General features: G+C 44.4%; 1 protein-coding gene across 3 annotated transcripts in view; it reads left to right on the top strand.

Moving 5' to 3' along the window:
* The window catches only part of LOC120993574, a 101,477-nt gene extending 76,181 nt beyond the window's left edge, over positions 1-25,296 (top strand). For 2 of the 3 annotated variants that reach the window (XM_040422051.1, XM_040422058.1), the window contains 2 exons: positions 19,830-19,911; positions 23,018-25,296. In XM_040422051.1, coding sequence (XP_040277985.1) covers positions 19,830-19,911; positions 23,018-23,069 — 134 coding nt within the window. In that variant the 3' untranslated portion in view covers positions 23,070-25,296. The remainder of the gene's footprint in view (positions 1-19,829; positions 19,912-23,017) is intronic. The other variant, XM_040422066.1, reaches the window with a different exon arrangement.
* The last annotated feature ends 2,056 nt before the right edge of the window (positions 25,297-27,352 follow it).

Raw genomic sequence — 27,352 nt, forward strand, 5'->3', positions numbered from 1 at the left:
AAATGGATGAGGTGCAGCGACCGGTCCACAGGGGCAATATGTGAGTGTTGGTGGGCTGATGGGGGTGGTAGTTGTTTACTCACTGTTCTGTAGAGCTCCCTGGGCCGGTGTGCAGTGAATGGAAGGACAGCCACAGTTCCTTCGGTGCAAACTCTGTTGCCCAGGGACTCCCACCAGATGGTGGTTGAGGTGCCCTTGGTGGAATGGTTTAAGGTGCCGTGGAGGCAATGATTGTAAACAACTGAACTTTTTACTTAATCAATTTTCTTGAAGTAGTTAGTGCAGTACATTTACATGGCAAGGGTGACAACCCATATGATTGGTTTAGCTACAATCCTAGTAACTGACTTGACAATAGGTGCATTGAGATTTTTCATTTGGCTGGTATGAGAGAGTCCCTTTCTAACTGTCCTCCCTTTGTCCACACTCTAGCCGTCAGATACTGGAAATAATAATGACTCATACTTGTGTTTGGCAACCCACAGGGCGGTCTCCCTGATGGCAGGCATGAATCCTCTGCTCCATTGTTTGCACTGGTTGGTTTCAGAAAAACTGGCCCACAATGTCCATCGATGTGATGAAGTAGAGAACCACACTCTATTCAATAGGCTCTGGTGCCAATCAAGGGCTGAGAGCAGCCAATGTACATATAGTGAGATTGAGGCACACAGATTTTAAGTGTTGCAATTCAAAGTAATTATTTAGTTTCACAGTAGTTTCATCCAATAGCCCAATATTTGTTTCCAAGGTAAAAACAGAATATCTAGACCGGACGTTTAGGTCACATTAGACCTTCATCAGCGATCACATTTTATCTGCAATAATATACAATAATGGAAATGAGCTGGAATAGAAACACTAAAGAAATTGTGGTATATACGTTCAGTAATATAGAAATATGACAATCCAAAATGTTGCTAGATATACACTGCGTGCAGAATTATTAGGCAAATGAGTATTTTGACCACATCATCCTCTTTATGCATGTTGTCTTACTCCAAGCTGTATAGGCTCGAAAGCCTACTACCAATTAAGCATATTAGGTGATGTGCATCTCTGTAATGAGATGTGCATAATTAGGTGTGCATAATTATTAGGCAACTCCTTTCCTTTGGCAAAATGGGTCAAAAGAAGGACTTGACAGGCTCAGAAAAGTCAAAAATAGTGAGATATCTTGCAGAGGGATGCAGCACTCTTAAAATTGCAAAGCTTCTGAAGCGTGATCATCGAACAATCAAGCGTTTCATTCAAAATAGTCAACAGGGTCGCAAGAAGCGTGTGGAAAAACCAAGGCGCAAAATAACTGCCCATGAACTGAGAAAAGTCAAGCGTGCAGCTGCCAAGATGCCACTTGCCACCAGTTTGGCCATATTTCAGAGCTGCAACATCACTGAAGTGCCCAAAAGCACAAGGTGTGCAATACTCAGAGACATGGCCAAGGTAAGAAAGGCTGAAAGACGACCACCACTGAACAAGACACACAAGCTGAAACGTCAAGACTGGGCCAAGAAATATCTCAAGACTGATTTTTCTAAGGTTTTATGGACTGATGAAATGAGAGTGAGTCTTGATGGGCCAGATGGATGGGCCCGTGGCTGGATTGGTAAAGGGCAGAAAGCTCCAGTCCGACTCAGACGCCAGCAAGGTGGAGGTGGAGTACTGGTTTGGGCTGGTATCATCAAAGATGAGCTTGTGGGGCCTTTTCGGGTTGAGGATGGAGTCAAGCTCAACTCCCAGTCCTACTGCCAGTTTCTGGAAGACACCTTCTTCAAGCAGTGGTACAGGAAGAAGGCTGCATCCTTCAAGAAAAACATGATTTTCATGCAGGACAATGCTCCATCACACGCGTCCAAGTACTCCACAGCGTGGCTGGCAAGAAAGGGTATAAAAGAAGAAAATCTAATGACATGGCCTCCTTGTTCACCTGATCTGAACCCCATTGAGAACCTGTGGTCCATCATCAAATGTGAGATTTACAAGGAGGGAAAACAGTACACCTCTCTGAACAGTGTCTGGGAGGCTGTGGTTGCTGCTGCACGCAATGTTGATGGTGAACAGATCAAAACACTGACAGAATCCATGGATGGCAGGCTTTTGAGTGTCCTTGCAAAGAAAGGTGGCTATATTGGTCACTGATTTGTTTTTGTTTTGTTTTTGAATGTCAGAAATGTATATTTGTGAATGTTGAGATGTTATATTGGTTTCACTGGTAAAAAAAAATAATTGAAATGGGTATATATTTGTTTTTTGTTAAGTTGCCTAATAATTATGCACAGTAATAGTCACCTGCACACACAGATATCCCCCTAAAATAGCTAAAACTAAAAACTACTTCCAAAAATATTCAGCTTTGATATTAATGAGTTTTTTGGGTTCATTGAGAACATGGTTGTTGTTCAATAATAAAATTAATCCTCAAAAATACAACTTGCCTAATAATTCTGCACTCCCTGTACAAGAGATACGACTAGAGTTGAGCAGACAACTGGATGTTCGGGTTCGACAGGTTCGGCCGAACCTCACAAAAAAGTTTGAGTTCGGGACCCGAACTTGACCCCGAACCCCATTGAAGTCAATGGGGACCCGAACTTTGGAGCACTAAAATGGCTCTAAAAAAGTCATGTAAATGACTAGAGGGCTGCAAATGGCAGCAAAATGTGGTTAAGAGCATGGCAAGTGCTCTGCAAACAAATGTGGATAGGGAAATGAGTTCAAATAACATAAAATACGTACAAATAAAAAATAATAATCTTGATCTAGAAAGGGGGAGGTTGAGGAGGCGGTGGATGTGGCGGTGTAGGTGGAAGAGGTGGTGGAGGAGGAGGAGGTAGCCAACACTGTTTTTTGTTTTTTATTTTATTTTATTATTTATATTTTTTTGTTTAAATTTGGGTAGACCCAAAAACATTGGGAAATATAAAAAATAAAACAAAGAGAAAGTGCGCTGGAGTACAACAATGGCCGGGTGAGGCTGGTATACATGTCTATTCTGCACAAGGTACGGACAAGTCCTGTGGGATCCAAGCCTGGTTCATTTTAATGCATGTGAGCTTGTCCACATTGGCTGTGGACTGGCTGCTGCGCTTCTCTTTGATTACCCCCTCCTGCCGTGCTAAGCAAACGTTCAGACAATACACTGGCTGCAGGGCAGGCCAGCACCTCCAAGGCGTAAAGGGCAAGCTCAGGCCATGTGCCCAATTTGGAGACCCAGAAGTTGAAGGGGGCAGACCCATCAGTCAGTACGTGTAGGCGTGTGCACACATACTGCTCCACCATGTCACATGTCCCTGTGATGTCCACAATCCAATTGGATATTTTCTCTATCAACTTTCGATGTTCTTTTATGCGCCTACCATGGTGATCACGGTTAACGGGGAATCAGGGTTCAATGCTGGAGAGGGAGCATGAGAAAGGGATACCACATCCAAGGGCGGTCAATGGATGAAATTAAATGTGATCGAGCGGAAATGTAGGATAAATTATAGAAGCAGAAGCTTCCAAGTAAAGGAGGGGGCGCGCGGCAATTACCCACTCCCGACTCGGGGAGGTAGTGACGATAAATAACAATACAGGACTCTTAAGATGCCCCGTTATTGGAATAATAAATAAAATATTATAGGGAATGTCACTGGGGTATTTTGGATTTGAAAACGTTAGCCAGGAGAGGCCCTGCTGCCGCTTTGTTGACTCTAGATAACTTCTGCCTGATCGTACGTCCCCGTGGCATCCACGATCCAATTGGATATCTTCTCTATCAACTTTCGATGTTCTTTTCTGCGCCTACCATGTTGATCACGGGTAGCAGCGAATCAGGGTTCCACGCCGGAGGGGGAGTGTGAGAAAGGGAGACCACATCCTAGGAAGGTCAATGGCTGAAATGTGATCGAGCTGAAATGTGGGACAAGTTATTAAAGCAGAAGGATCGAATGAAAGGAGGGGGGCGCGCGTCAATTTAAAGATGAATTTTAGAAATTTAAGTCCCTGTTACCTATGCAGAGCAGGGGTTTTTCATCGACAAAAATGGGTTTATGTCACCCACCAATTGAACAGACGATTTTACAAAAATTAGGTCCCTGTCACCTATGCAGAGCAGGGGTTTGTATATGGCAAAAATGGTAAAATGTCACCTGAGAATGTAACAGACGATTTTTTGAAATTTAGGTCCCAGTCACCTATGCAGAGCAGGGGTTTATTCACGGCAAAAATGGTAAAATGTCACCCAAGAATGTAAGAGACGCTTTTGCACCCTGCTCCCTCTTTTGCTGTGCTGGTGCCTCTGTGTGACCACCGCCTCTTCCGCCGAACTAGACAGGTCACTCGCATGACCTTGATTCCATGTGGGGTCTAATACCTCATCATACTCCACATCATCTTCCACCCACTCTTTACCTCTGCCCTCCTTGTCGGTCTGCAGACTGCAGAAAGCCGCAGCAGTTGGTACCTGTGTTTCGTCACCATCAGAAACGTGCTGCGGTGGTCTACCCATGTCCTCATCCTGAAACATAAGTGGTTGGGCATCAGTGCACTCAATCTCTTCCACTTCCGGTGCAGGGCTATATAGATGGTCCACGGAAACCCTGCCAGCAGAGTCATCAAAAAGCATAACAGACTGCTGCATGACTTGGGGCTCAGACTGCTTGCCTGATTTGCAAGGGGGTGAGTTAAAAGACAGATAGCCATGGGCTGTAGTTGCCAACTCTGATCTTTCAGCAGGGGACTGGGGGGTAGACAATGTGAAGGAACTGTAGGCACTGTCAGCCACCCAATCTACTATCGTCTGTACTTGTTCTGGCCTCCCCATTCGTACTGTCCTAAATGCAGTGTAGGCCAAAAATGTACTTTCTAGCGCAAAAGATGAGCATTTGTCACCCAACAATTTAACAGATAAATTGGTAAAATGTATTTCCTTGTCCACTAGGTAGAGCAGGGGTATATCACGGCCAAAAATTGGTGAATGTCACTCGACAATGTAACAGACAAATTAGTGAAATGACCTAAAATAAGAAAAAATACGTAAAAATTTAAAATAAAAATCTTTATCTAGGATGTGGAGGTCCATATGGAGTAGTAGGTTGAGAAGGCGGTGGACGTAGCGGTGTAGGTGGAAGGGGTGGTGGAGGAGGTAGCCAACACTGGTTTTTGGTTTTAATATTTTTATTTTTTTTGTTTAAATTAGGGTACTCCCCGAAGGAGTGGGAAATATAAAAAATACAACAATGAACTAGTGCGCTGGAGTATAACAATGTCTGGGTAAGGCCGATATACATGTCTATTCTGCACAAGATACAGACAAGTCCAGTGGGATCCATGCCTGGTTCATTTTAATGAATGTGAGCTTGTCCACATTGGCTGTGGAAAGGTGGCTGCACTTGTCTGTGATGACGCCCCCTGCCGTGCTAAACACACGTTCAGATAATATATTGGTTGCAGGGCAGGCCAGCACCTCCAAGGTGTAAAGGGCAAGCTCAGGCCATGTGCCCAATTTGGAGACCCAGAAGTTGAAGGGGGCAGACCCGTCATTCAGTACGTGTAGGCGTGTGCACACATACTGCTCCACCATGTTGGTGAAATGCTGCCTCCTGCTAAGACGTTCCATATCAGCTGGTGGTGCTGGTTGTTGTGGCGTGCTGACAAAGCTTTTCCACATTTCAACCATGCTAACTCTGCCTTCTGAGGTGCCGGCGGTGCCCCAGCTGCGTTGGCGAGATCTTCCTCCTCCTCCTCTGCCTTCGCCTTGTGCATCCACTGTGCCACCGCTATCAGGTGGGAATGCCATCAGCAGCGCGTCTACCAGCATGCGCTTGTACTCGCGCATCTTACGATTACGCTCCAGTGAGGGAATTAAGGACGGTACGTTGTCCTTGTAACGGGGATCCAGCAGCGTGACCACCAAGTAATCAGCACAAGTTAGAATGTGGCCAACTCGGCGGTCGTTGCGGAGACACTGCAGCATGTAATCGCTCATGTGTGCCAGGCTGCCCAGAGGCAACGACAAGCTGTCCTCTGTGGAAGGTGTATCGTTTGTGTCCTCTGTATCCCCCCCAGCCACGCACCAGTGATGGCCATGAGCTGGTCTGGGTGCCACCCTGCTGTGAACATGGTTCTTCCTCCTCCATCTCCTCCTCCTCATCCTCCACCTCGTCATCCTCCAGAACTGTGCCCTGGCTGGACAATTGTGTACCTGGCGTATGTGGGTGCAGGAACCCACCCTCGGAGCCACTTGTAAATGACTGGCCTGAAACCCTTGTAAATGATCCCTCTTCCTCCTCCTCCTCCTCCTGTGCCACATCCTCTTCCATCATCGCCAGGAGCGTTTTTTCAAGGAGGCATAGAAGTAGGATAGTAATGCTGAGAATGGCGTCATCGGCACTGGCCATGTTGGTGGAGTACTCGAAACAGCGCAACAAGGCACACAGGTCTCACATGGAGGCCCACTCATTGGTGGTGAAGTGGTGCTGTTCCACAGAGCGACTCACCTGTGCGTGCTGCAGCTGAAACTCCACTATCGCCTGCTGCTGCTCGCACAGTCTGGCCACCTTGTGGGCACGTCGCATATGAGGCAGTGAGTGGGAAGGCCGAAGTTACGCTGCAGCGCTGACAGGTGAGCAGCAGCAGGGTGAGAACGCCGAAAGCGCGCACAGACGGCCCGCACTTTATGCAGCAGCTCTGACATATTTGGGTAGATTTTCAGGAACCTCTGCACCACCAAATTCAGCACATGCGCCAGGCAAAGGATGTGCGTCAAACCGGCTAGGCTCAGAGCTGCTATGAGATTTCGCCCATTATCACACACCACCAGGCCGGGCTTGAGGCTCACTGGCACCAACCACTTATCGTTCTGTTATTCCATGCCCCTCCACAGCTCCTGCACGGTGTGGGGTTTGTCCCCCAAACAGATAAGTTTTAAAAATGCCTGCTGTCGTTTACCCCTGGCTGTGCTGAAGTTGGTGAAGGTGTTACGCTGACCGGATGAGGAGCTGGTAGAGGATGAGGAAGCGGAGTAGGAGGAGGAAGCAACAGGAGGCAAAGAGAAGCGCCCCTGCAATCCTCGGTGGTGGAAGGACATGCGCCAAACTGCTATCCGCCTCAGGCCCAGGCTGCATTTACCCATTGTGCTGTTATGAAGATATAACATCCCTGACCGTGCTTTCTGGTCCACGTATCCGTAGTGAGGTGCACCTTGCCACAGATGGCGTTGCGCAGTACACACCTGATTTTGTCCTCTACTTGGTTGTGCAGGGAAGGGATGGCTCGCCTGGGAAAGTAGTGGCAACTGGGCACGACATACTGTGGGACAGCCACCGCCATAAGGCTTTTAAAACTCTCCGTCTCCACCAGACGGAATGACAGCATTTCAAAGGCCAGTAATTTTGAAATGCTGGCTTTCAGAGCCAGGGATCGCGAGTGGGTAGGGGGGTACTTCCTCTTTTGCTCCAGTGTTTGGGAGATAGACAGCTGAACGCTTCCATGGGACATTGTGGCGTTTTTGGCAGATCCTCTGTTTGCGGGGTGGCAGGTGGCACTGTCACTCCAGAGGTGGATGAAGAGCCCGAGACTGCAGCAGAAGAGGAAGCAGGAGGAACCAGAGACCTTTCTTGGTTTTTGAGGTGTCTACTCCACTGCAGCTCGTGCTTTGCACTTAGATGCCTGGTCATGCAGGTTGTGCTCAGGTTGAGAACGTTTATGCCTCGCTTCAGTCTCTGATTGCACAGCGTGCAAACCACTCGTGTCTTGTCGTCAGCACATTGTCTGAAGAACTGCCACGCCAGGGAACTCCTTGGAGCTGGCTTTGGTGTGCTCGGTCCTGCGGTGGGCAGTAGCAGGCGTACTGTCTAGGGGATGGCCGCTCCGCTTTTGCACCCTGCTCCCTCTTCTGCTGTGCTGGTGGCTCTGTGCGACCACAGCCTCTTCCTTCGAACTACACAGGTCACTCGCATGACCTTGATTCCATGTGTGGTCGAGGACCTCATCGTCCTCCACATCATCTTCTACCCAGTCTTCACCCCTGCCCTCCTTGTCGGTCTGCACACTGCAGAAAGCCCCAGCAGTTGGCACCTGTGTTTCGTCATCATCCGAGACGTGCTGCGGTGGTCCTCCCATGTACTCATCCTGAAACATAAGTGGTTGGGCATCGGTGCACTCAATCTCTTCCACTTCTGGGGCAGGGCTAGGTGGATGGCACTGGGAAACCCTGCTAACAGAGTCATCAAAAAGCAGAAGAGACTGCTGCATGACTTGGGGCTCAGACTGCTTGGCTGATTTGCAAGGGGGTGAGGTGAAGGATTGATGGACATCGGCTGCAGGTGCCAACTCTGATCTTTCAGCAGGAGACTGGGTGGGAGACAATGTGAAGGAAATGGAGGCACTGTCAGCAACCCAATCTACTATCGCCTGTACTTGTTCAGGCCTCACCATTTGTAGAGCAGCATTAGGCCCGACCAAATACCGCTGCAGGTTCTGTCGCCTACTCGCACCTGAGGAAGGTGTTTCACTTGTGCATGTAGCTGGCACAGATCGACCATGTCCTCTTCCTGCAACAGGAGCTCCACCAGCAGCACCACGACCTGGGCCACATCCCTTATTTGACGCTCTCCTCATTCTTTGCGTTCACCCACCAAACTAACGGATGGTTTATGTCAGGCGACAATGTAACCGCCAATAGTCAACAATTAAGTTCACTCAGAGTAAGGCAGTGCCGGTGTCATAAAGAGGAAAAATTTATTGAGGTCACACAACAGTGTGACAGGCGAATTTTATACAATTACTTCACGGTCACAATTTTTTTAAATTTGTCAACCAACAATGTAACAGCAGTATTTAACGCTTGTATTGGACTGTCAGAAATGCAGCAAAGGCCCCAAATGTATTATCTTGCTTAAAATGGGTGTTTTTTTAATACCAGAATATAACAGCAGTATCTAATGCTTGTATTTGACTGTGACAAATGCAACAAAGGCCCCAGATGTAGTATCTTGCACAAAATGGGTGTTTTTTTAAAACCAGAATATAACAGCGGTATTTAACGCTTGTATTGGAGTGTCACAAATGCAGTGCAGGGCGCATATGTACTTTTTAGCAAAATAATAATAATTTGTCCCCACAGAATGGATTCACTTGGATTGTACTTTGTAGAAGAAAATGTGAATATGTCACCCCCTGGGTCCCTGAACTCACAGAACGATTCGCTATATTATTTTCCCTTCCCCTGGCACATATGCAGTTCAGGTGCACTTAAAAAATGGGTATATGTTGCCCACTGAACTAAAAGAACAGGGTTAAATTATTGTCCCTGGCACATATGCTGTGCTGGTGCACTGAACTTGCACAAAATGGCCGCCGACCCCCACCTAACTAACAGATGGATCAAAGTAATTTTTTTGTGTCACTGGGCTCAGGGCAGGGTACAAAAATGTTTCACTGCACCCACACAAAAAAATCGTTAACAAGTTCTATTCTCTCCCTCACAGCAGCAGCAGCATCCTCTCCCTACACTAAGCACAGCAGAGTGACATGCAGCGCTACATGACTCCAGCTTATATAGAGGCTGGGTCACATGCTGCACTGGCCAATCACAGCCATGCCATTAGTAGGCATGGTTGTGATGGCCTCTAAGGGCACAAGAGTTAAACGCTTGTTGATTGGCTGCTCTGCAGCCTTTCAAAAAGCGCCATTAAATTGCCGAACAGTGAACTCGAACCCAAACTTTCACTGAAAAGTTGGGGTTCGGGGTCCAAAAATCCTAACGTTCGGTACGAACCCGAACTTTATAGTTCGGGTTCGCTCAACCCTACATACGACACAATGGCAAATCCACAGACACCATGGACGGGAAGTATATTAAGACTTAATCCGGATTTTATGTAATTCATAACGTACTCATACAGATTCAGACTTGTTAAGTGAAAGTTATGAAGGTAAGTATATAGAGGATAATGCCGGATATATGCAATCAGCAAACACAATGGATCTATTTGTTATAAATATTGGGCACCTATATAAGGGTGCATGCGGTCCATACTGATTATATGTTAATAGCAGACAGTATATTCAGGAGAAATGCTCAATATATTCTATTAGTACATGCTGAGTACATCAAGGAGAAATGCTCTATGTGCAGGATCCTACATGGGATGGAGGCAACAATATAACATTTTATTTTACTCAGCATGAATAGATAGAATATATCCAGCAGCTTTCAGATATTTTGCAATCCTGTGCATTGAACATTTCCTCTTGATGTACCTAGCGTGTATTGATTGAACATATGTATTCAGTAGCTCCCAGACAAATTTGGGATCCTGCAATATATTGAGCATTTCTCCTGAATATACTGTCTGCTATTAACATATAATCAGTATGAACCGCATGCACCCTTATATAGGTGCCCAATATTTATAACAAATAGATCCATTATGGTCTCCAGTACTGCGCACAATACTCCAAATGAGGTCTCACTAGTGCTCTGTAGAGCGGCATGAGCGCCTCCCTCTGTCTACTGGTAATTCCTCTCCCTATACACCCAAGCATCCTGCTAGCATTTCCTGCTGCTCTGTGACATTGTCTGCCTACCTTTAAGTCTTCTGAAATAATGACCCCTAAATCCCTTTCCTCAGATACTGAGGTTAGGACTGTATCACTGATTTTATATTCTGCTCTTGGGTTTTTACGCCCCAGGTGCATTATCTTGCACTTATCAACATTAAATTTTAGTTGCCAGATTTTTGACCATTCCTCTAGTTTTCCTAAGTCCTTTTCCATTTGGTGTATCTCCAGGAACATCAACCCTGTTACAAATCTTTGTGTCATCAGCAAAAAGACACACCTTACCATCGAGGCCTTCTGCAATTTCGCTGATAAAGATATTAAACAATATGGGTCCCAGAACAGATCCCTGAGGTACCCCACTGGTAACAAGACGATGGTCTGAATATACTCCATTGACTACAACCCTCTGTTGCCTGTCCCTCAGCCACTGCCTAATCCATTCAACAATATGGGAGTCCAAGCCCAATGACTGCAATTTATTGATAAGCCTTCTATGTGGGACAGTATCAAAAGCCTTACTAAAGTCTAGATAAGCGATGTCTACTGCACCTCCGCCATCTATTATTTTAGTCACCCAATCAAAAAAATCAATAAGATTAGTTTGACATGATCTCCCTGAAGTAAACCCATGCTGTTTTTCATCTTTCAATCCATGGGATTTTAGATGTTCCACAATCCTCTCCTTAAGTATGGTTTCCATTAATTTCCCCACTATTGATGTTAGGCTTACTGGCCTATAGTTGCCCGATTCCTCCCTACTACCTTTCTTGTGAATGGGCACAACATTTGCTAATTTCCAATCTTCTGGGACGACTCCTGTTGCCAGTGATTGGTTAAATAAATCTGTTAATGGTTTTGCTAGTTCGCCCCTGTGACTTATTTGTATTCATTTTAGACAGCTGACTTAGAACCTCTTCCTCTGTAAAGACACATGCATCAAAAGATTCATTAGTCTTCTTTCCTAACTGAGGTCCTTTTCCTTCATTTTCCTTTGCAAAAACTGAACAGAAGCATTCATTGAGGCAGTCAGCTAGTTCTTTATCTTCTTCCATATATTGGGCAATTGGATGAAACTACTGTGAAACTAAATAAAAACTTTGAATTGCAACACTTAAAATCTGTGTGCCTCAATCTCACTATATGCACATTGTCCATAGAGGCATGTGGTAATGGACAACCTTGTGCCTAGTCGTCCAGCTGTGTCCAGGTGCTTTTAGGCTTCTGCCGGTCACTGGTGCTGTGGAGTCCATAAGCTAATGCTGCTTCTATCTCCACTAGACTTTCTCTCTATATCCACAATTTACTCTGGTCTGTGCTAGGTAGCTGTAATGATGTTCTTCCCACTCCCTCAGCTTTGCCAGGGCCAAGAGGCTAAGATAGCAGCTACATATTGGACTTTTCTTCTCCTGCTCCTCATGAATCACTACCTCCCTCCTTTCTCCTCAGCTAACTTCCTTCCTTCCACACAGAACTGACACACCCTATGGTATATATATATATACAGTACAGACCAAAAGTTTGGACACACCTTCTCATTCAAAGAGTTTTCTTTATTTTCATGACTATGAAGGCATCAAAACTATGAATTAACACATGTGGAATTATATACATAACAAAAAAGTGTGAAACAACTGAAAATGTCATATTCTAGGTTCTTCAAAGTAGCCACCTTTTGCTTTGATTACTGCTTTGCACACTCTTGGCATTCTCTTGATGAGCTTCAAGAGGTAGTCCCCTGAAATGGTCTTCCAACAGTCTTGAAGGAGTTCCCAGAGATGCTTAGCACTTGTTGGCCCTTTTTCCTTCACTCTGCGGTCCAGCTCACCCCAAACCATCTCGATTGGGTTCAGGTCCGGTGACTGTGGAGGCCAGGTCATCTGGCGCAGCACCCCATCACTCTCCTTCATGGTCAAATAGCCCTTACTTTCAAAGTTTTCCCAATTTTTCGGCTGACTGACTGACCTTCATTTCTTAAAGTAATGATGGCCACTCGTTTTTCTTTACTTAGCTACTTTTTTCTTGCCATAATACAAATTCTAACAGTCTATTCAGTAGGACTATCAGCTGTGTATCCACCTGACTTCTCCTCAACGCAACTGATGGTCCCAACCCCATTTATGAGGCAAGAAATCCCACTTATTAAACCTGACAGGGCACACCTGTGAAGTGAAAACCATTTCAGGGGACTACTGTCACAACCAGACAGCTGAGAAGCTCTGACAGGAGCCTTCCAGATCCTCCTCCTTGAGTTTTTTTGTTTTGGTTTCAGTTCCTCATCTCGTTAGTCTATCTCAGCTGTCATGCAGTTGGACTGATTGCTTCCCTTTAAGTTCCTCCCCATAATGCAGTAGTGTGCGGCTTATACAACTTCCTGGAGTGTGTGTGCATGCTGTTCCTATTTCCCAGTCCTCTGCAAGATAAGTGCTGTTCCTTTATTTGTGATTTTCTGTCTGCTGGATTTCAGGAGACCCTGACTCCCTCCGTGTCTAGTGTAGGGAGCCGGTGGTCGTGTCCCCTCACTATTGTAGGGTCTTCAGGTATTAGATAGCCGAGGTACGTGGATATGCGCCCATCCACCTTTGGGGTGTTTGCATAGGCTGAGCAGTCAGGGAGAGTGGCAGGTCTCATGCAGGGGTCTCCCTTTTGTTCCTTAGTTGTGGATCCAGTGAGTCATTTGAATATATTGCATTGTCTTGTTTCCTGTACACCATCTGTGACATTATAAGCCGCCAAAACCGTCTCAAGCATGGATCCGGTTTCACTTTTGGCTGAACGCTTCCAGGGTCTTTCATTGGAGGTAGCTGATCTCCGTGAGACTTTTTCTCAGTTTCAAGTGACCGGTTCAGCTTGCGTTCATGGAGTTTGTTCTGAGCCTAAGATCTCGCTCCTGGATACGTTCTCCGGGGGTAGTGAGTATTTTGTGCGTTTTAGAGAGGCTTGCAAACTCCATTTTTGCCTTCTTCCCCATTCCTCTGGTGATGAGGAGCGGAGGGTGGGGATCATTATATCGCTGCTCAGGGGTAACGCTCAATCCTGGGCCTTTTCGCTGCCGGAGGGGGCACGGCCCCTCCGTTCAGTGGATGAATTCTTTTTAGCCCTGGGTCAGATATATGATGATCCAGATCGTATTGCTCTGGCTGAGTCTAGACTACGTCTGTTATGCCAGGGTAAACAATCCGCAGAGATATACTGCTCAGAATTTCGGAGATGGGCAGCTGATACTGGTTGGAATGATGCTGCACTCCGAAGTCAATTTTGCCATGGTCTTTCAGAGGGATTGAAAGATGCATTTGCCTTTCATGAGAGACCTACCTCCTTGGATTCTGCTATGTCTCAGGCCGTTCGTATTGACAGACGTCTTAGAGAGAGAGGAGAGATCTCTCCTTCCTGTCATACTCAGTCGCGGGACAGTGCAGCGGTCTCATTCTGTGCGCAGGGGTCTCAGTCGCTGTCAGCCCCTTCTGAGCAGGAGCCCATGCAGCTGGGTTTGCTTGCCTCTGACAATAGAAGATTCAGCCCGCATGGGAGGGTTTGTTTTTGTTGTGGAGGTATAAATCATTTGGCAAATGTTTGTCTCTCTAGGAGATTCAGGCAGTCTTCTGGGAGTAATAAAGAAGCAAAAAGGAAAAAATCTTTTAAAAATGTTCCGTCTGTTACTATTGGCAGGGTTGAGGCGGAAATTGAAGGTTTTCCGTTTGCTTGTAGTTCCCGTTTTGTCCTGCCTGCTAGGGTGGCGCTAGAGAGCAAGAGCATTTTTTGTGAGATTTTTGTGGATAGTGGAGCAGCTGTCAATCTCATTGATAGTCAATTTGCAATAACTCATGGTTTCCAGGTATGCACTTTGGGAAAGGATATTCCTGTTTTTGCTATTGATTCCGCTCCACTTTCTCAGAAATCATTAAAGGGCATAGTTCACAATATCCGTTTAATTGTGAGTGATGCTCATGTTGAGGATGTCATGTTTCGTCCTTAGCGGTTTGCCTACTCCTCTGGTGTTGGGGCTACCCTGGCTCACTAAACATAACCCCACCATTGATTGGCAAGCGAGGCAAATAAATGGTTGGAGTGACTTTTGCAGAGAGAATTGCCTCATGACATCTGTTTCTGAGGTTTCTACTAAGACTGTACCACCTTTCCTCTCTGAATTTTCGGATGTCTTCTCTGAGAGTGGAGTTCAGGATTTGCCTCCGCACAGGGAGTACGATTGCCCTATTAATCTCATCCCAGGCGCCAAGCTGCCTAAATCTCGTTTATACAATCTTTCCCAACCTGAGAGGGTCGCTATGCGTGCTTATATCTCTGAGAGTCTGAGAAAAGGACACATACGACCCTCGAAGTCACCTGTTGCCGCTGGTTTTTTCTTTGTTAAGAAAAAAGATGGTTCTTTAAGACCTTGTCTGGATTTCAGGGAGCTGAACAGTATCACTATTTGTGACCCTTATCCGCTTCCTCTGATCCCGGACCTGTTTAACCAGGTTGTTGGGGCTAAAGTCTTTTCCAAATTAGACCTAAGAGGGGCATACAACCTGGTCAGGGTCAGAGAAGGAGACGAATGGAAGACGGCTTTCAATACCCCTGAGGGCCATTTTGAGAATTTGGTTATGCCTTTTGGTTTGATGAATGCCCCAGCCGTTTTTCAGCATTTCGTCAACAGCATTTTTTATCATTTAATGGGAAAATTTGTATTAGTGTATTTGGATGACATTTTGATTTTTTCTCCTGATTTCAAGACTCATAAGGAACACTTACGTCAGGTCTTGCTCATCCTGCGGGAGAATAAATTATACGCGAAACTGGAAAAATGTGTGTTTGCGGTTCCAGAAATTCAATTTCTGGGGTTTCTTCTCTCCGCTTCTGGTTTTCGCATGGACCCCGAGAAGGTCCGCGCTGTGCTTGAGTGGGAGCTTCCTGAGAATCAGAAGGCGCTGATGCGTTTTTTGGGCTTTGCCAATTATTACAGGAAATTTATTTTGAATTATTCCTCTGTTGTTAAACCACTCACTGATATGACCAGAAAGGGGGTAGATTTTTCTTCCTGGTCGGTAGAGGCGCGTAAGGCCTTTTCTAATATCAAGGAGAGTTTTGCTTCCGCTCCCATCCTGGTACAACCTGATATTTCGTTACCCTTCATAGTTGAGGTTGATGCTTCTGAGGTAGGGGTGGGTGCGGTCTTGTCTCAGGGTTCCTCTCCTGCCAAATGGCAACCGTGTGCCTTTTTCTCGAAGAAACTCTCCTCCGCAGAGAGAAATTATGATGTGGGAGATAGGGAATTGTTGGCCATCAAGTTGGCTTTTGAGGAATGGCGCCATTGGCTAGAGGGAGCCAGACACCCTATTACCGTGTTTACTGACCATAAAAATCTGGCCTACTTGGAGTCAGCCAAGCGTCTGAACCCGAGACAGGCCAGATGGTCTTTGTTCTTTTCAAGGTTTAATTTTGTTGTCACGTTCCGCCCTGGGGTTAAGAATGTGAAGGCAGATGCCCTGTCACGTTGTTTTCCGGGAGGTGGGAATTTTGAAGGCCCGGGTCCCATTTTGGCTGAAGGTGTGGTGGTCTCTGCTCTTTTTCCTGAATTGGAGGCAGAGGTGCAGGCAGCCCAGTCAGAGGCTCCTGATCTTTGTCCTCCTGGGAGGTTGTTTGTGCCTCTCGCTTTGAGACACAAGATTTTTAAGGAACACCACGATACGGTCCTTGCTGGGCACCCGGGGGCAAGAGCCACACTGGATCTCATCGCTCGGAGATTCTGGTGGCCTGCGCTTCGTAAGTCGATTGAGGGTTTTGTGGCAGCTTGCGAGACTTGCGCTCGTGCCAAAGTCCCTCATTCACGGCCATCAGGTCCTCTCCTTCCCTTACCCATTCCTTCCCGTCCTTGGACACATCTGTCCATGGACTTCATAACGGACTTGCCTCGTTCCTCGGGGAAGACTGTGATTCTGGTGGTGGTGGACCGTTTTAGCAAAATGGTGCATTTCATCCCTTTTCCTGGTTTGCCCAATGATAAGACGCTGGCGCAGGCATTTATTGACCACATTGTCAAATTGCATGGTATTCCTTCAGACATAGTCTCTGATAGGGGCACGCAGTTTGTTTCCAGATTCTGGAAGGCTTTCTGTTCTCGCTTGGGGGTTCGGTTGTCATTCTCTTTTGCTTTCCACCCGCAGTCGAATGGCCAGACAGAGCGTGTCAATCAGAATCTGGAGACATATCTGCGCTGTTTTGTGGCGGAGAATCAGGAGGATTGGTGTTCTTTTTTGTCCCTTGCTGAGTTTGCTTTAAATAACCGTCGTCAGGAGTCCTCTGATAAGTCACCATTTTTTGGTGCATATGGGTTTCATCCGCAGTTTGGGACTTTCTCGGGAGAGGGGTCTTCTGGTTTACCTGATGAGGACAGATTCTCCTCGTCTTTGTCATCTATTTGGCAAAAGATTCAGGATAATCTAAAGAGCATGAGTGAGAGATATAAGCGTGTGGCAGATAAGAGACGTGTGTCTGGTCCGGACCTGAATGTTGGTGATCTGGTGTGGTTGTCTACCAAAAATATCAAATTGAAGGTTCCCTCCTGGAAGTTGGGTCCTAGGTTTATTGGGCCTTACAAGATCCTGTCTGTCATCAATCCTGTTGCCTACCGTCTTGATCTTCCTCAGACTTGGAAGATCCATAATGTTTTTCATAAGTCCTTATTGAAACCTTATGTTCAACCTATTGTACCCTCGCCTTTGCCTCCTCCTCCGATTATGGTTGATGGAAATCTTGAATTTCAGGTCTCTAGGATTGTGGATTCTCGTCTTGTCCGCGGTTCCCTCCAGTACCTCATTCATTGGGAGGGTTATGGTCCTGAGGAGAGGATGTGGGTCCCAGTGACGGACATTAAGGCCACTCGTCTCATCAGGGCTTTCCATAGGTCCCATCCTGAGAAGGTTGGCTCTGAGTGTCCGGAGTCCACTCGTAGAGGGAGGGGTACTGTCACAACCAGACAGCTGAGAAGCTCTGACAGGAGCCTTCCAGATCCTCCTCCTTGAGTTTCTTTGTTTTGGTTTCAGTTCCTCATCTCGTTAGTCTATCTCAGCTGTCATGCAGTTGGACTGATTGCTTCCCTTTAAGTTCCTCCCCATAATGCAGTAGTGTGCGGCTTATACAACTTCCTGGAGTGTGTGTGCATGCTGTTCCTATTTCCCAGTCCTCTGCAAGATAAGTGCTGTTCCTTTATTTGTGATTTTCTGTCTGCTGGATATCAGGAGACCCTGACTCCCTCCGTGTCTAGTGTAGGGAGCCGGTGGTCGTGTCCCCTCACTATTGTAGGGTCTTCAGGTATTAGATAGCCGAGGTACGTGGATATGCGCCCATCCACCTTTGGGGTGTTCGCATAGGCTGAGCAGTCAGGGAGAGTGGCAGGTCTCATGCAGGGGTCTCCCTTTTGTTCCTTAGTTGTGGATCCAGTGAGTCATTTGAATATATTGCATTGTCTTGTTTCCTGTACACCATCCGTGACAACTACCTCTTGAAGCTCATCAAGAGAATGCCAAGAGTGTGCAAAGCAGTAATCAAAGCAAAAGGTGGCTACTTTGAAGAACCTAGAATATGACATATCTTCAGTTGTTTCACACTTGTTTGTTTTGTATATAATTCCACATGTGTTAATTCAAAGTTTTGATGCCTTCAGTGTGAATCTACAATTTTCATAGTCATGAAAATAAAGAAAACTCTTTGAATGAGAAGGTGTGTCCAAACTTTTGGTCTGTACTGTATATATATATATATATATATATATATATATATATAGTGCCAGAACCACCTAGGGGTGAATGGATGCAACTACCAGCCTGTTGTAAGAAATTTGTAAAGAAGTCAATTCCACACTAATATTAATATAGCAAATAAAAGAAAGTAACATGAAAATTGACCCAGTATAATAAATTAGGTCGCATACTAATGGCAAAAGCCACAGGAGAGTTAAAATGAAGCATAATTGCTCATCCCAATAAGAAATACAATGTGCATCTACTAATAATAAAAAGATTACCTATCAAACCTGACCTAATGCCCAAGGCCACATTACATAACCGACAAACACAAAAATGTGAGCCCCAAAATAATCGGCAACTGTATATCAAAGTAAAAAGGTTGTTCCTTACAGCGGTTGTGCAGCCTGTTTATATTTAATTGGTGGGTGTCCGACACCCGACACCTCCGCTTCCTCTTACGCGCCGCCTCCCTTGGCGCCGCGGCATAGTGTAATTACAAATACTTGCTCCATTCATACACTGCACTTTCAATACGATGGGCTGTATAAATCTCGCATGGAGCGCCACCTCCTCTTCATACAGATGAAGTCACCCGACATCAATGCTGATCAGACACAAACCTCATATAGGGCACAAGAGCTTAGCGGTTGCAATACACTCAAGGTGGTGTAAATATAAAGCACAAGCCCAGTTCACCAGTGGGTAATTCCCAGAACCACGGATAACACCTGGATCGGATGTACCAATATTGACACAAAAATACGGAGAAATGGATTTATCCATATTTTTGACTCAAGGTGGTGTTATTGCTTGGACGTTTCAGTAACCACTAGTTAAGCCTCATTCACACGTCAGTGTTTCACGGACGTCTGCTGTACGTGTTCTCCCATTCATTTGAATGTGTGTATTCACACATCAGTGTTTTAGCACGGTCCGTGGGTCAGTGTTTTTAGCACGGATGCATGCCCTATTTTGTCCGTGTTCACTGATCCATTACGCCCATTATAGTCTAGGGTCTGTGAAAACCACGGTTGCAACACAGATGCAATCCCGTGTTTCACGGATCAAGAGATGCTTTGAAAATAATTTTTCAGCTGTTCAGTGTCAGTGAAATACGGATGCAACACGGACAGCAAAAAAACAGATACACGGACCCAACACGGATCCTTAACGGACAGCTTCACGGATGCATCACTGACCACCTGCTCACGGATTTGAGCATGGACTTGTGAATGAGGCTTTACACCCCAGTAGGTGGCACTAAAGAGACATTATTGCCTTGGAAGTGAGCTGATCTTCATAAAACATACAAACGAAATCCGTGTACTTTTTACATAATGTTGTGAGTGCTGTTTGTATCGAATTGATGCTATGCTGGAGTTCTGAAGTTCTTATTGTGTGCTTTGGATGCCGTTCATTCCTCTGCTGACACTTAGAGAAATTGATTGTAATTATTGTACAGCAATCCAAACCCGACTCGTATAACACGAATTGCAATGATTAAAACAAATCTAATAAAAATTAGTAATTTTTGTTTTTTAGCTAACACAGTCCTATCAGTCTGCTCATCTCTGCTTGGCCTTAGAGAGAAAATTTTCCACCAAATGAAAAAGCCATTGCAAGAGTAAGTCCTTACCATCATGGGGGGTGATGATTAAATATAGCACTGTAAATCTGATGGTCAGCAATATATACATAAGCTAAGCAAGTTTTAAGCAAAAACAATTATATTTCCTCCCTGGTTTTCTTCTGGCCCTTTGTTTACCTGCAATGAATATTTGTGCCTCCCCACCCTGCTCTGTAAAGGGATTGAGTAAAAGTGCTGCCCTGAGTGACATGTCTGACTGCTGGGATACTCAGCAGCATTTTGCATGTGTAGGACTACAAGTTCCAGCTGTACAATGACACTGCTGATACACACAGGATCTTCCCACTACCTGTTCTTGTGCAATGCTCTGCAGAACTCCTCCAGTCTGCCAGCTATGTGTCTGCAGGATAAGGAGGGCCGATCCTGTGTCTCTTCAATGCCTGCAGCTGCTCAGCAAAGTCTCCAACCCTGAGTGTGTGCTGTTGAAGGGGTTAAAGTTTCCTAAAGAATCCAGTGGGAGGGAGACACAGGGTAGACAGCAGCAGAGGGCAGTGATTCGGTACCACAAAGCGTGAGGACATTTGGCATTGTGACAAATGAAATTTTTCCTGAAATTCACTCACCACTACCTGTTATTATAGAGTCCTTAAATATTACAAGCAAGGGTCTATTACGTTACTTAATTCCCTTAGGATACAAGGGTGTAATTACCTGAACCAGGTCAAGGTGAATTTGTAAGTAACCAAATCTACCTAGAAATACTTGTGGGAAGATTTATTAAGACCAGCCCTGTGTACACTGCTCTTAATTAGATCTTTGGTGGTGTGAAATTTGCTATCGTTGTTAAGAGATGCACCCATGTCGGGCCATCTAAAGTCTACTCCAGCTGGGAGCTGGAATAGATACCTGGTGTAACGTCCACCAGTTTTCTGGCACACTTGTTATTCCTGTTATTAAAGTGTGCCTAAACTTTCACTTTAACTTTATTAAAAGTTATGGTACATGTGATAAAAAGCAGATTTGTAATATACAGGTGAAACTCGAAAAATTTGAATATCGTGCAAAAGTCCATTTATTTCAGTAATGCAACTTAAAAGGAATTGCATTAATGCAGCTTAAAATTTGAATTTTGTGAAAATGTTCAATATTGTAGGCTCAAAGTGTCACACTCTAGTCAGATAATTAATCCATACCCCCTGAGCAAAGGGAACCTCAAAATTGTGACTTTAGGGGTTTCATAAGCTGTAAGCCATAATCATCCAAATTATAACAAATAAAGGCTTGAAATATCTTGCTTTGCATGTAATGAGTCTCATATGTTAGTTTCACCTTTTAAGTTGCATTACTGAAATACATGAACTTTGCACGATATTCTAATTTTTCGAGTTTCACCTGTACTTTAATTTTATTTATTTATTGCTGAAATTCAATCCATATGGATTCCTCTGCGGCTGCACTGGTCGCTGCTCCTTCCTGGACCAACGCTGTTCTTCTCAAGGCTGGCTTCAAGGTGTTTGACCCGTCACCTCTGCTGGCTCCCTGGTGAATCCCTCAACATTTGAGGTTTTAGCAGAGTGGGCACAGGCAGGAGAGTGATGTCTTATGTCAGCTCCTACCCTAAGCTTCCTCCACTTCAGTGTACCAATGAAGAATGCAGGCTATTAGCAGAGCGCCGCAAGTGCAGGGCAGCAGCTGACATAAGACATCGCTCTCCTGCCGGCGCCCGTTCTTCTAGAGATTCAAATGCTAAGATTTTCAGAGGTTTTTGTAATAATTGTTAGTTGTTTCGTCCTTAAACATTTTCAGACACCTCGATGTCATGCTTGAGAAGAGCAACGATGGAACTGGAAGGGGCGGCAACTAGGGATGAGCGAATTGACTTCCGATGAAACATCCAAAGTCGATTCGCATAATACTTCGTTTGAATACTGTACGGAGCGAGCGCTCCGTACAATATTAGAATGTATTGGCTCCTATGAGCCGAAGTTATTACTCCACTAAGTCTCGCGAGACTTCGCATAATAACTTCATAAATCAATTTCTACTGTAAAAAAACATTTCCCGAACTCGGGTTCGGTTCCAAGGGACCACTTGGTAATAACTTCGGCTCATAGGAGCCAATACATTTTAAGGGCTCATGCACACGACCGTTGTTGTTTTGCTGTCCTTTTTTTTTACGGATCCGTTGTTCCGTATCTGAGTTTTTTTTTCTCCGATTTAAGTCCTCTTCCGTTCCGTTATTCCACAAAACATATCCGTATGGTTTCCGTATGCGATCTGTTTTTTGCAGATCGGAAACTGAAACAGTAACTTATTAATCACCAAACACATGAGCAATATGGGCTGGGCATAGCATTTCTACAGTATGGATCTGCAAAATACGGATGAAATACGAATAACATACGGATGTGTTCCGTGTGCGTTCCGTATTTTTTGCGGACCCATTGACTTGAATGGGGCCTCGGACCGTGATTTGCGGACATTAATAGGACATGCACTACTTTTTTGCAGAACGGAAATACGGAAAAGGAATGCACACGAAGTGCCTTCCGTTGTTTTTGCGGACCCATTGAAGTGAAGGGTTCTGCATACGGTCCACAAAAAAATACGGAACGGAAGTGGATAGAAAATATGTTCGTGTGCATGAACCCTAATACTGTACGGAGCACTTGCTCCGTACAGTTTTCAAACAAAGTATTATGCAAATCGATTTCGGATGTTTCTTTCGAAGTCGATTCGCTCATCCCTAGCGGCAACGTACAGTATGCCCCTGCCTGTACAGCACTCAGTTTGGCCGCAGTGGAATCTGTACTCCCATACACAGCGGTTTACGGGTGAAAGGTGCTTCAGGTGCCTATTTCACTAGGAAAAGTGGATTATAGATGTTAATAAAATTAAAGTGAAAGTTTAGATGCATTTCTAATGAGGTTGCCTATGAGGGTCCCGTCTGCAACCCACCTCCTCCCACCCATGCAAAGCCCATTTTTTGGAAAAGTGCAGAGGGTGTCTAAAAAGATGCAAATTTTGTCACATTGCACTTGAGACAAAATATATGACTTTTGTACGCCAGTTTCTAGAGTTTTAATAATCTCCCTGTTTGGTGTTTTGTGCTTAATAATAATCAATTATTTTGAATTTTTAGAACTGTTGGAGACACATCTGAAGATCTTCGTTCCATTGTTATCCATGTGTAGAGGGAGGACTCCACCAAACAGCCTCCTGTATCTCAGCTACGTGACTTAATTGGATTGCTGGAAACACCTCAACAGATCTTCATTCCGTCTTTATTGATGTGTAGAAGGAGAACTCCACCAAACAGCCCCCTATGTCTAAGTTACTGGTTTTAGAGTTTTTGCTTGTAGTTACTCTTTTACATATTTTAGACTATTAGATCAAATACCGTAGAAGGCATTTTATAAGTTTATGACGGTGCTCATAGCCACTTTTTTATTCATTTGTATGTTTAGAAATTACAATAGGAATGGTTATCATTGGAATAACACTTAGCAGTGCAGTAAAGAGTAAAACCGTTTCTACCAGAGCGGCTGAAGAAATTGTCTCTACGTTTTTGGGTTCAGTTCTTTTACATGGGACTTACGCCACTATTGTTACAATAGTACTTGAACTGTTTGAGTTATCAATATATTATAATTGCATATGTGGTATATAGATGATGATTTGATAGGGTAGCAGATACTAGGATAAATACTGTCTGTGTTTTGTCTGATTATGCAGAGTTGTTTAAGCAGGGTTGTGGAGGGCAATCCTTCCTAGTGTAGCGTTAAGGGCTTGCCAGGTCTACAAGGCAGGCAGAGATATAGAGAGCAAGGGAAGGAACCACCACCATGGACCACAGTTTGATGCAAGCTGTTGATGCAAAGCATTAAAGGGGTATTTCACAGGATAAGGGATAACTATCAGATTGGTGGGGGCCCCAGCGGCCACCGCTCCATTCATTTCTATGGGAGCATCGGAGGTAGCCGAGTACAGTGCTCGTCCATTTCCGTCACTGCCATAGAAATGAATGGAGCAGCAGTACACATTTCTGACCAGTCACTCCGTCCATTTCAAGGGGGCTACACTGTTCTCATAATCGATGGGGTTTCCATCAGTAGGACCCCCACCGATTTGATAGGGGATAACTTGTTATAACCAGAATACCCCTTCAGAATTCTGTGAATTGTACCGAGCAGATGTGAAACGTCCAAGCTTGAACTGTCCTCCGTGAAGCAGAAATGTATTACTAGGTTTATGACAAGTAAAGCCCACCTGTGAGTTTACATCCAGCTCCTGTTTCAGCGGTTCACTTGGGAGCAGTACATTTGCGTGCAGAACCTCCATTTTTATTTCATATGTGAGCGCCCTGGGGAGGAAATCAGAAATGGCCGCCCTGATGAGTGTTAACCAGCTTTGCTCAGGCAACAACCTCCTCAGGTTCCCATTTTTAGGTTATCACACTATGACATGTAATAAAATTCCACAGATTCCATAGTTACCAATAAAATTAGTGACACTTAAACTCCAGCCCTTGGAAAGCACTTAATCTCCCCACCTTTGTGGTAAATTAGCCTTTTCTCACTTCTTCCTTATTGGTGTCACCCCTATCCTGCCTTCCAGTCATATTCTTTGCTCTACACAATACAGGGGACTCCTGTCTGCCATGTGCCTCAGCCACACACTGACACACTTCCTGTAATCGGCCCTTTCTTCTAGTCTTCCATTTCTGCACCACTACAGAGGCCTCTAGTGGCAGAAATAATTATTGCAGGTTTAACTTCAAAACATTGTATTACCTACTTTTAAAACTAAGAAGGCAAATAAGCCAGTAATACGAGTATATAGTCACATTGGTAAGAGGTGCTAAAGTAGTTTACTGCTCTCGGGTGTCTGTGAATTTGTGACCATACAATAGCTCTTAGGAGATAAAAATGGCTGCTGAGCCCTCACTCTACAAATCACATATTTATTTTTGCATTTACTACACGCATTACAAAATTGTTGAAACATTCGTAATGCTTTTTAAACCACTTGCTAAACCTAAATGCCATGTTGTCAGTGTAAATCTATCTAGTTTTATTTTTTTTCTGATAGTTTTCTAATGTTACGTAGACTTAAATGATAACTTTCTAGCAGCTTGCAACCACCACTAGGGGGACCTTAGGAGCTTGACGCATACAGATTTATTTAGAAGTTCAATGAGAGAGGTTTACAGTAAGGTCTTAAGCTCCCCCTTGGGGTGTCTGCAGGTGCTGTATGGCTCTGTGAAATAGGACATTTGGTGCTTGGCAAAAAATAGAGCTCCAGGGACTAAATTATAATTAGAGATGAGCGAATTTCCGCTTATGAAATTCGTTCACACTTCGTTTGGTGGTAAAAGGTGAATTGCTTTATGGATTCCGTTACCACGGACCATAACGCAATTCTATGATGGAATGCATAACGGAATGCCTTTAGAGGCATTCCGGTATTCATTCCGTCATAATTGAAGTCTATGGGCTGCAAAACGGATCCGTCCCGTTTCCGTAATGCAGGAGAGGACTCCCCTGCATAACGGAAACAGGACGGATCCGTTATGGTCCGTGGTAACGGAATCCATAAAGCACCTCCCTGTTACCTGAGTGCTGGTCGGGTGGATGCCCATATATAGCAAGGCTGTGCATGTGTGTGTTATAGCCGTCCGAGGAAGCGCAAACCACGCGTGAAACGGCTGTCACCGCCGATCAACACTTAAGGGCTATTCCGCTCCCCAGCCTGCAAACTTTTTCTATGTATGCGTGAAATAAAGCGTTGAAATAATTTCAAGACAGTGGTGAGTGCCGCAAATCTTTTTCTACCATTATATCCAATTCACCTTTTAACACCAAACGAAGTGTGAGCGAATTTCAAAATATGAAATTCGATCATCTCTAATTATAATATGGATTATTATATATTATATATATTATACATTTTGTCAATGAAAAACTTGAAATGGTGAAAAAATTTAGAAAGGCACTTATTTATGTTTTTTTTATTTTGTATATTAGAAGTGACTTGTAATGTACTGATGTCGACTGCTGCTGATGCCCAAAGCTCAACAGTGTTGGAGCACCTGTGGCGCCTTTTCTTCTTTTTCTCAGTGTTAATATCAGGTCTTGAAAGTCAAGAATGTATTTCCATATTTTGTGCACCATATTTATATATTTCCAATTTCTCAATTGTTTTTGTTTCATTGAAACTTAGTCCTTTATAGGGAACTGGTCACATTGAACATGGTGCCTGAGCTGAAGGAAGGAGGACCTGAGCAGATTGGTATATAGTTTTGTGGGATATAATTCTGTATAATTTGTCATTTATCCATTTAAATTCTTGCTTCTTCTGGGCTTAGGAGTCCAGTGGATGGTCCTATCAGTGATTGGCATCCTTCCCCGGATGACTGCATAGCTGCCAATCCTTTCCTGATCCGGCAATTTTCTATTTTTGCGTTTTCATTTTTCACTTCCTGCCTTCCCAGAGCCATAATTTTTTTTAGTTTTCCCTTCACGCAGCCGTATGAGGGCTTGTTTTTTGTGTGACAAGTTATACTATCTAAGCCCACAATTTAATATTGCTTAGAATGTAGGAATGTAGTGGAAAGCTCCCCAAAAAAATTCCAAATTGGGTGGAATTGGAAAAACAATTAAATTCTGCCACAGTTTTACGGGATTTTTTTTAGTGTTCACTTTGTGGTATTTATTCTCCAGATCAGTATCAATCGCCATATTCTGACCCCCATAACTTTTTTATAGTTGTGTGTACGGAGAAGTGTGGGGGCTCATTTTTTGCAGGACGATCTGTAGTTTTTGATAATACAAATTAATTAATATTAATTAGTAATAATAACTAATATTTGGGGGGTGTATCAAGTTTTTATCACTTTTAGTCCATTTTCTGAGAGATAAAGAAAGTATGAATTAACCATTTTTATTATTTTTTTCCTTTACACCATTCACCAAATGAGCTAAATTTTTTATATTGTAACAGTACAGGCCTTTTCGCCCATTATGTTATTTTTCAAATTTGTTTATTTTTATTTTTATTTTAGAGAAGGGGTGGATTTGATTTTTTTTAAATATTTTTAAAAAACTTTTATTTTTTTATTCTTTTTAACTTTTTGTTAGGTCCTCAAGTGGACCACAATTTGCAATCATCAGATACACAACTTCTGTATTGAATTTTCTACATCTGAGTTTAGTGCTGCCACCTGCTGGCCTAAACTTGGATATACTAATAATGAGCCTGGAAACCTAGTACTCAGGCTCAGTATTAGAATAGGGCGCTTTCCCTGATCTCTGCTGGAGAAAAGTGCTCCTGACCCAGAAGCGCGGGTTTCCTGGTTTTAGCCACAGCATCGGAGAGGTTAAATGACCTCGGTTGGCATTACCGACGATCGCGGATATTAGCTGCAGTTTCATGCAGTAGACACCCGGCGGCTATGATGCTTGCTTCACTCTGGAGC

The sequence above is a fragment of the Bufo bufo genome, chromosome 1 (genome assembly GCF_905171765.1).
Source record: "Bufo bufo chromosome 1, aBufBuf1.1, whole genome shotgun sequence".
Classification (NCBI taxonomy): domain Eukaryota; kingdom Metazoa; phylum Chordata; class Amphibia; order Anura; family Bufonidae; genus Bufo; species Bufo bufo.